General features: G+C 34.1%; 1 protein-coding gene across 10 annotated transcripts; it reads right to left on the bottom strand.

Annotated features, from left to right (window-relative positions):
• Positions 1-237: 237 nt before the first annotated feature.
• On the bottom strand, positions 238-9,264 carry LOC146953566 (uncharacterized). Of its 10 annotated transcripts, none has more exons than XM_085710679.1 (9): positions 9,141-9,264; positions 8,399-8,922; positions 6,265-6,370; positions 5,856-5,909; positions 5,074-5,194; positions 3,551-3,633; positions 1,551-1,612; positions 1,322-1,427; positions 238-704 (listed from the first exon to the last, which is right to left on the bottom strand). In XM_085710679.1, exons 2-9 carry the CDS (start codon positions 8,734-8,736, stop codon positions 690-692), a joined length of 885 nt encoding a protein of 294 aa, XP_085566805.1. In that variant the 5' UTR covers positions 8,737-8,922; positions 9,141-9,264; the 3' UTR covers positions 238-689. The 10 variants fall into 10 exon arrangements, with proteins under 10 accessions (XP_085566805.1, XP_085566771.1, XP_085566814.1 ...); XM_085710645.1 differs by having other exon boundaries at positions 238-700; XM_085710688.1 differs by having other exon boundaries at positions 1,322-1,418.
• Between the last annotated feature and the right edge of the window lie 1,404 nt (positions 9,265-10,668).

Genomic DNA, 10,668 nt, shown 5'->3' with positions numbered 1-10,668 from the left:
GGCTTCACAAGTGTGTGGTCTTCAAAGTATAGACATACATAAGCAATTTTGTGTTTGGAGATGAAGTGGCAAACACTACTGAAACTCACACATCGTGGGTTTAAATCCAGATAAAAGTGTATAGCCTAACAATATCAGCATTTGCGAATTGAACATACATAAGCACATTGATAATAAATAAATACAAATTTGGTATCAATTAGTAAATGGCTGATCCCTTAAGGCTAGAGGCATTAGTTTCCACAAATTGCAAATGACACTAATTTGTTATCCTCATGTACAACCATGAAACAATGTAAATAATAATGATTTTCCTTTACATATTACAAAACCAGCTAGTCACCATGGCAAACTAGAATCAAAGATCTACATCAGTTCCTAAGGCCATGATAGAATAATCAATAATCCAAAACCAGTGAATAAGCTCAAACCATTGATACACTAGTTCCTTTTACCTATCCTTTTTTTCTTTTTGCAAATATTTATACATCAAAAGTGCAAATATTCCTTCAAACAAAATAGACAAACTAGAAAAGTAAGATCAAAGATGAATTAGAAACTCCGGAATAGTGTGATATTGGTTATGATGTGGCTCCTCAATCCCATGCAGCACCAAAACAATTGACTTCCACACAAAAAATGCCAACCTCTCTACACTTGTCCACATTGAGTAGGCAATCTTGATGGAGTCAGAAATTTCCTAGCTTGAATTGGTAATACATAAACTAATCAACTTTCATATTATAAATTTCAGTTCATAAATACAACTGAAATATGTTAAATTTAAGCACCGAAACTGAGAAATAAAGTATGGTAAATGTGAGAGGATGTTTAAATAATCTTCCATGAAATTAAGAATTACAAGAGAGCATCATAAAAAGAAGCTCTAATTATTTAAAGACAGATTGAATCTGCTTAATTGAGCTTATCCACTAACATAAGCACTTGTTGTGAGACTATTTGGAAGGGCTTATGCTAACAGAAATCACTTGTTTTTGTAATTTCTGTAAATCACTCATCTATGAATCTTAGTAAGATGGAAATGAAGTGAATCTAAGTGGTATTTGTTAAATCAAAAATGAAAACAAGAATGTCTTTTCAAACTGAACAGATCATTAGCATCTTTCATGACATTTTCACTTCACATTATTTCCTTCCCTTAAAGTATTCAACTTGTTTCTATTTGTATGTGGACAATGAGTTTAAAATATTCAATTAATTAGAGGAGCATATTGCACAAAATAAATGGAAGCATGATTGTATAACTTCAACAAAGGAACAGTGAAATACATTAAATGAGTTTATTTAGCCAGCAACTTACCTGAGTTTTATTATGTAATATACTACTTGCAAGGTCCTCGTCAATCGACACAGGAAGTGGAAGCATTTGGCTCATTATACCAGGCATTGCTCTCATGCTGCACAAACTTAATCAATGAACTTCAAAAGGCAATAGACATCAAATTCAAATTTGTACACACAAAAAAAAAAAAAAAAAAAAGTAGATTTTGATTATATTAAAAGTGAACTTGTTGAAAATATCCACATACTCATCAAGAATGGTACTAATGTTGTGCCGTGTCTGACTGAAGAGGTCGATGTTATCCTGCAACTGTTTATGAAAGAAAATGATCGTTATCGCAAGCTTAGAGGCCAAAAAGGCAAAAACTAATTCAGATAATGAATAGTATCATAGGACTTGACAATACAAAGTTTACAGAGAAAGGATTTACATAATTCAAAGGAAAAGAAAAAAAAACATAATAAAGCAAGTAAAAATCCATACCTAAAAATTGTTAATTAATCAGATTATCAATAACTATGAAGCCTTTACTGTGTATCCCTGGCTATGTTATCACATTTCTAGTTAAGTTACGATTATCTTGTCTAAGGTTCAGATGGTTTAACAAGTTAAAAAATGTGAATCTTAAATCACACTTCATTCGGGGGGATTGATCAGAAAAAGGCCAAGTGGAGCATCGTAGAGTGCAAATGTTGGAACTTCGGCTACAAGGCCATTGCTACTAGGGACTTGAGCATTACGTTTTTTGGTTAGTTATGACATGATATGAAGCTCCCAGATCTGGATCCAATATTGACAGTTAGAGGACCTTGGAGGAGCAAGACCTGGTTATAAGCTAACTGAGCATATTGAGCAGTCAGCAAAGTTGATCATTGAGCATCCTATACAAGAGACCAGGGTGCTTCGTAAATGTTTGGTGATGAGTAACTAGATAAATTTGATGGTGGTGGAGGCAAAAAAATTTCAAACCAATGACAACGTAAGCAGTATGACCATACTTGTGACATGGTTGACAAGTTGATTGAAAGCCACCTGACCATGACCTCTGCTGCAGCCACGTTCACATCCTCAGCTAAATTGAGAAGAAACATTAAGCAATGAGTAGGACAATGCACCATGACTTTGTGCTAATTGTTTAATGATGTTTTGAGACTGAGACTGATTGTGAAGATACAACATGTGCAATATTTACGAAGAAAGCAAAAGAGACTATAGATTGACAAAATGATGTCTAATCAAGCTTCTTAAGCCCGAAGAAATAGATATGGATACTCCCACACTTGACAAGTTGCCATGAGCGAGTGCATCCAGTAAGTATAATGTATAATGCATGAGGCTGCATACAGGGAGAGAAGCTAGGAAAATATAATTTGGTGTTTTACTTCCAATTGGTGATAGGCTTCATTAACAATGTCAAGTTAGGCAAACCTTGCTTGAATCTATGAACCTACCAAATAATAATGCAACTTGTACACTTTGAGGACCACTTCGACACAGCAGGTAGTTTTTGCTGTCAAGTTTAGAAGGAATTGCATGAATGAAGTTCACTGGATCGAGAGAAGTAGAATTTGCGGCACTCAGTGTACGAGATGATCAGAATCCAGAAGAAGGACTTTTGGAATCGGCGTAGCCTAAAAGTGATTGGAGATCATGTACTTGAGGACAAACATACATATTTAAAGGATTCAGAACCGATCAAACTGAAAAGGCTCTAGATATTATGTTAGGACTGAGAGAAAGTTAGGGAAAGTAAAGGAAAGTGCAATGAAGTACTTGACTGGACAGAAAATCAGTAATCTCTGTTCGCATAACATGGTAAAAGTGATTCGTCCATTCCTTTGACATGATAAAAAACATTTTATAAAGGAAGTGAGCCTTTAGAAGCTCAAGGGAATTCTGTCACAACAAATATCAGCATACTCTGTTATTACAATTCCTATCTATCCTACCGAATATATAAACAAGCTAAGCAGCTACTACATTGATAAGTGTAAGGCTAACATTACTCTAATATTATTCTTTATCCAACAATTTTGTCTCCTACAGAACACATCAATTAATTATCAGCAAAAACACCTGGATAGGTACAATGTCCCATAGAATTAAATTTTGGAGTATTAACTCATTAGTCAATAATGATTAAGAAGACTTCCTATCTATTTTTTAAGGGCTTAAAAATCATCAGTTGCACCAGAATTTATGATCTTACAAACAAAGACTGGTAAAAGTGAAGGTGCAGATAATCACCTTGAAAGTAGATAAATTGGAATTTATTTGACTAAAAGCTTGAGCATTTTGCTCCAAGAGTCGCTTCACGGGATCACAAATTCCTGACAGTAAAAACAAGGAGAAAATTATTGACAAAATAATGACATCTGTGCAGTGACTCTAAGACACACAACAAAAACTAGGAAAGGCCCAGATAGTGTAAGAGCATATGAAGTGATAAGAGTTAGGTAACAAAGAAAACTATAAATAAACAACACTGATTTAGACCTTAGGGGCCTAGCCTACCCAAAAGACTTGCAACTGGTCAATAATAAGTCAAATTCACAATTATTGAGGCTTCCAGTTAGCAGATTAAACTTTAAAGAGACTTGTTCATGAATAATCTGTTAGACTAGCAGTTATTTTAGCAGTTATTTTAGGACAGTTAGGTTCTGTCTTATTTGTGTTGTGTCAGTTATGTTTTATTAATTAATTATTAATTGAGTCAGTTATGTTTTAAGGATAAATAAGAGAAGGGTCAGACATAAGGGGAATATCGGGAAGTTATTGAGTGGTTATTGGGAGAGACCCAACTCTCGAACATTTGGGAAGGGGAGAGGCCAAGCTCTCGAATCTTGGTGTGTCTGTGTTATGTTATTTTGTATATTTATTGTATTGTGTGTCTGTAATATTCTGGTAGTGAATCATTTACCAGAGTTTCTATCAATAAATTGTTAGTATTGTGTAATTCTGTTTCTGTTCAGAACCGATATCTATCACTGGTATCAGTGATAGATATCGGTTCTGAACAGAAACAGAATTACACAATACTAACAATTTATTGATAGAAACTCTGGTAAATGATTCACTACCAGAATATTACAGACACACAATACAATAAATATACAAAATAACATAACACAGACACACCAAGATTCGAGAGCTTGGCCTCTCCCCTTCCCAAATGTTCGAGAGTTGGGTCTCTCCCAATAACCACTCAATAACTTCCCGATATTCCCCTTATGTCTGACCCTTCTCTTATTTATCCTTAAAACATAACTGACTCAATTAATAATTAATTAATAAAACATAACTGACACAACACAAATAAGACAGAACCTAACTGTCCTAAAATAACTGCTAAAATAACTGCTAGTCTAACATAATCATACTTTATTAGGCTTTTATGACTGGGTAATCAAGAAGTAAATCCTTGCTTTCTCCATCCTTTAGAATTAATTTATAGCAAACAGTAAAACATAGTTTTGGGCCAATGTTATCGATGGCGGATGGCAGACCATGGCGGAAAGCCAAAAGTCCGCCATATGACGCCGTCATATCCGTCAAAAATTGGCATGGCAGTTGTCAAAAAATCTGCCACCGCAATTCGCATTGCCAAAATTGACAACACTGTTTTGGGTTTCCAGTTCCACCTAGTATTTGTTATTTTTAGTAGAGTTTTGTAGTCTACAAAACTGACAAAAACTAAAAAATCAAAGATAAATGGTGTTGCACTTCCATCTATGCAAAGAAAAATACATGAAAACTTGACTTATACTGACCATTATCATATGGTATCCGTTGACTTCTGTCCATAGGTTGTGATACACACGAATACGTGGCCACACTTGGGGTTAGAACTGGCTGCATACACTGCTTTGGTGATGAAACCATTGGCTTATCCTGAAGAAGAAAAAATTTAGAATGCAGTTTTTTCAGTGAACACTAGATGCTAATGACATTAATTGATTCAGTGTTATCTAAAGAGGAGTCCTGTTCATGGTTTGAAACGTAAGCATATTTTGTTTTTAAGCAACCACTGACATCCTAGACATGAATCGGTAGTTTTCATCAATGATCTTCATTTTTATTTCATAAATACATAGACATAAAAAGCATTTTCTGTAATAACAAAATTATTGATTTTTTTGCATTGAGCTTTTCACTTTATAGTTACTGTTATACGGCATCTAAATTAATATTTACTTATGATTTTATGAAAAGATTTGTTCGGCGTATTAGATGTACATGTACTGTTTTCTGTGTTCCTTCTTTAAGAAGATACCTTGAACTGCATTTTTATCCACCATTTGATTGATGTTTTATGATTAAAAAAAAAGAAAAAGAATTAAGCTCAGAATCGTAAACAAAAAGCTTCATAAAATTACGACTTTTTAATCTGTAAAATTTACACAAGCATATCGTCAAACATTGATGTAAAATGGTAAAAATATATTTGACATTCAAAAACCAATTCAAAAGATCAAGTATGATGTATTGAAAATTACTCAGATTAACCAGACTCTTCAAGAAACACATACACCAGCTTCCTAATTTCATGTACCTTCCTATTGTTGAGCTTCTTTACCATGTGCTCTTCTGATTTCCTTCGCTTTCTCTGCAAAATGGTTTAAACATATTTTAATTTCCTATATGCATACTTTGAGGTGCTATTTACATAAATATTCAAGTTTATACTTAATGCAATATGTTGGTAGCATAATTATCTGGATGAAAGTTTGTGCAGAACATAGTATTTTTCACTTTTGAATGGGGAAAAGTGGTAAGGTAAGGTAAGGTAACTTATTCTATTTAATTAAAAAATATCAATTTGATCATGATATGGAACATTAACTTTAAATACGGTCATTCTTATCCTTTTTATCTTGGATAAAAATATCAGACATCTATAACATTTTTAATAAAATAATATTAGGAAGATTGAAGACATTGTTAAGAGAACAAGAGCTTACAGTCATCCACCTACACCTCAAAGCAACATCACGAACAGTTTTATCACGCAATGAAGCAGCAATTTTGACATACCTCATGATACTTGGCTCATCAGCATGTCTAGCCATGAAAGAGGGCAAAAAAAGGAAAGAAAACAAGGGTTATGCAATAGAAAATATAAAAAGAGGAAGACATATTAGCACTAGAATATAAAAAACCATGTGACAAAAAGCTTGGCATAGCCAATTTGATTCAAGCAATTCTAGTTGAATAGAAAAAAGTAAGACCATACAAATGTCAAAGCGTTGTCAATAGCATGCAATAGCGGAGCTATAGCGCTGTGGTTGAGCGACCCCTGGCCTCTACAGGACATGCTGTAGCAGAGCAGTTTCACATAGTGGCCACAGCATTAGCAGCCACTATAGCGCCAAAATAGTGGATGCCGCAGCTGCTACAGTGCCATACCTAACCCCATAATAACTTCCAAATTTCAAATTTTAAAGGTTAAGGCTTTTTGCTAGGAGTATTTTAGGAATCCCTCTATAATGTGCTTGGAGTCGACCACTTCTTCCGCTATCTGGGATATATAACACATTTGATGTTGGAATTAAGAAAGTAATATCACATTTGGAAATTGAAGAGAATGTTATAGACGGAAAAGCACATATGCGGTTCCATAAACAAAGATGGAGGACAAACAAAAGGAAAAGACAATAGTGTTATTCCCTAATTAGACTTTTGAAAGTATGATGAGTTATGAATCATAGTGTCGACATTCATCAACACTGTTAACTTGTTGTATTTGAAGCATTCTCTACATAAAGATTCAGATTTGAAAAAACAAAACAAGATGGAGAATATATAGAAAGAAATGCAAAAAGTATTAGAAGAAGTGAAGCACATGGATAAAGTATCCTCAAGAAGCTGAAAAAATACAAAACAGGTACAATAAAAACATAGGAGAACTAGAAATGCAGCAAGGATGTGTAGTCTTTCAGCATGTCATTGATGCACAAAGCCTTGAAATAACTAACACCAGAAAGACGCAAAGAGCATAACTACAAGTGTCTACCTTTATGAACTTAAGATAAGAAAATAATAACTTCATGGCCCTAAACTTGCTTTGAGATATGAATTATGACCATGTTTACGAATTCTATTTGGTTTTTGAGGACTATTAAGGATATGAATTATGATTATGCTCACAACTTCTATTTGCTGCATTCTTGAATTATTTCGCATTCCTAGTTGCATCTAGAGTTTTGTTTCTTTATAATTTTGTGTCAACGTCTCAGCCAAACAATTCCTCCTACCTTTTTTTTGCCAAAAAGAAAAATATTATTGAACAATAATACCATATTACTTAAACATGTTTCTAGTGAAGTCATAAACAAACAAATTAACTACGTACTGAAACTGCAGTTAGACAACACTGTGGCCTTCATTTAAGACAAAGCTTTCAGGCCAAAATGGGTGAGATATAGGGCCTAAAAATTGTGTTTATAAGTGGTGTGCAGTCCTCACCTTACAAGCCGATTATGTAGGATTGAGTTATGCTCAACCCAAATTCTAAGGTGATGTCAGAGTCTATCTAAGATCAGTTTGGTAACCCGCTATCGGCTTACTCGGGTCACACTCTAGATGTCCAGACTTGGGCTTGAGAAGAGTGTGCTAAGAGTCTCACATTGAATAAGATGTGACCTAAAAATGTATTTATATGTATGGTGGGTAGTCCTCTCCTTACAAACTGGTATCGTAGGGTTGAGTTAGGTCCAACCCAGATTCTAAGAGTTGTTGTAGTTGTAGTTAAGTGACAACAAAAGTATGTGAAATACATGATTAAGCTCATATAAAATTATGTTCATGAAAAAGACAAACTACTCTACCGAAACCAAGTTACTATGCAGCAGCAATGCAATACAAAGATGTCAAAATCTATGTAGCACTGACACTTCACATTGAAGGTGTGTCCGGTGTCAGACATGCCTTCAATTTTTTACCGACCCAACGACACATGTGGTTACAATCAATAATTATGTTTTCTCAAAGTATTATCGATGTTGACGTGCCAATGTCATGTCAAGTGACTGAATTTGAATATCATAGGCGAAAACCAATAACAAGACCAACAACAACCAAAGATAAACTACTTACTTGAGAAGCCCCTCCTCCAATTTATACTGTTCATCAACAGACCACTCAGCAGCCAAACCTGCATCATGCTTCAATCCAGGCACAGAATCAACAAGAAGAGAACAGCCAGACGCAATCCCCGGTTGACTTATAACAGACGAATTCCTACTAACAACGCCTGAATTCCCCGAATACATCATCATCCCAGAAGTATCATGATTCAACCCAAAATAATTTCCCATTGGAACCATCTCAGGTAAGCTACTAACAACACCACCAGATTCAAATGATATTGCATGCCAATTCAAAGATGAATTCATATCACCATAATGAAAATCAGTATTTGACTCTGCTGCCATCACTTTTCAACTATTTGTATCTAAATTAATCTTCAACTAAATCACCACTATATACCACAAACATTCAAATTCACCAACTTGCCAAGAAACTATAACTTCACTTCATTTTTGCAACAAAGTCTACACCAATTCATCAAAACCATTCAAATTCCTTGAAGAGAAAGAAAACCCAGATGGAATTAGATCCTAAATACACAAAAGAACAAACTATCAAAAAAAAATGGAATTTTGCTTAATTTAACTACAATACACAAACCCTCAAAAACATCACAGATTCAGCAAAGAAAACAAAACCATATATAAAAAAACAAATAAAAATTCAAACTTTAGCTCAAAATTGATGAGAACAAGTTGTAAGAAAAGTCTTGAAACTCAAACTCAAAAAACCCATATCAAATTTTTACCTAAAGATAAAGAAAAGAGAACCCTTTTGAATTTTTGGTAACAAAGTTAAGAAATTTGTGTGTGGGAAGAATAATTGGTGGTTATAGTGAGTGCAGTGGCAGTGCCACTACCCATTTGGCATTTGATACTTTTTTTTTTTTTTTTTTACTTTTGTGGATTAATAATAAGTTGAAAAAGATACTTGCTTTTTGATATCTCTCCCTAGAGAGAGAGAAATTGATCAGAGAGAGATATGGATTTGAGATTTAACCAATAGGGATAGAGAAAAATCAACAAAAAGGTGCTTCAGGGTGTTTTATATTTGAAGTGATAGATATTTAGATTGTGTCCCTACGAGCTTAAACTCAATTAATTAACAGAGACATTGCATAATATAGGTAGAGAGGTTTGGGTTCGAGTTTCGGACATTTCACTTCTCTACATTTAAAATGTGTGAACTGCTACCACTAGGCTATTTGACAAAAAGAAAATATTTAGACCGCATATTTATTGAAAATTGATTTTCTCACCATTTGGTCCAAAACAACAAAAAAATACAAAAATACTCTCCGACAACAGTTAACTGCCGCTGACTAATGTTGTTGTAGATCGTCGGCGGAAGTTAAAACAAGTTGAGGGAGAGATTAATTTGTTAATTGAGGGAGTAAATAGATTTCGATTAGTTAGAGAAAGATTAGTCTTTATAGTTTTGCATGGAGGTAGATGATAAATTAGTTTTTAGTGTAAACAAAGTATCTCTGCGCGTAACTGTGGAGACAGACTCTATGAGTGATGAGGACTCAACTAGTTGGCAAACTTTCGAGTTTTAAAGTTGCTTCATATTCAAAGATGAATGTGAAATCAAGATATTAGTTAATCTAGAAAATACTAGTGTCATCTCATCTAAACAATCTTCGGTTGTTGATGTATTGGTTTACTAGTAAAAGTATAAGTCTTGTTAACAAGTGTAGTAAAGTCATTCTTTAAGAAATCCACAAAAAATGCCTTAAAAATACAAACCAAACAAATGTAAAATTATAATTACACGATTTTTAAAGTAGAAGTTACTACTATTTTTAAATGTTTAAACAATGTTGTAAGAACATTTGCTAGCATTTTCCTAAAAGTTTTTTTTTTTTAAATTTTGAGAAAAAGATAGGCATGGCAGTGAATTGAAGAAATTGTGTACATGCAATGACTAGTTTGTGCACTCACGACACACGTGATCGCTGGATCGAGATCAAATACTTTAAATTTAATATTTTAGAAAAACAACAAGATGTATAATCATAAAATTTAGACTGTTCGATCTCGATCTAATGGTCGTAGATGTCATAGATGCCGTGACTTTGTGATGTGCTACTGTAGGCAAGCCAAGCCTAACATCAAATTGAATGGGTGAATGAATGAAATGGATGGGTGTTGTGGGGGAAATACTTGTGTGACATTAATGTCACGGTGACATTAAATCTGGGCCACACATTGGGTGATATTAGATGTGTTGTGTGGCCCAGATGCAATGGCAATGACAATGTGTGGCCCAGATGC

Source organism: Medicago sativa, chromosome 1 (assembly GCF_051527215.1).
Source record: "Medicago sativa cultivar Bolivia chromosome 1, Bolivia_mono, whole genome shotgun sequence".
NCBI lineage: Eukaryota > Viridiplantae > Streptophyta > Magnoliopsida > Fabales > Fabaceae > Medicago > Medicago sativa.
Note: the sequence above shows the minus strand (reverse complement) of the source record. Positions and strands in the feature narration are given on the sequence as shown.

Coding starts and splice junctions, on each gene's coding strand:
- LOC146953566 (XM_085710645.1), bottom strand. CDS start 8,736: ATGGCAGCAGAGTCAAATACTGATTTTCATTATGGTGATATGAATTCA. Junction 5,910..6,264: donor TGAGGTGTAGGTGGATGACT/GTAAGCTCTTGT, acceptor ACCATTTTGCAG/AGAAAGCGAAGGAAATCAGA. Junction 3,634..5,073: donor ACGGATACCATATGATAATG/GTCAGTATAAGT, acceptor TTTTACTGTCAG/GAATTTGTGATCCCGTGAAG.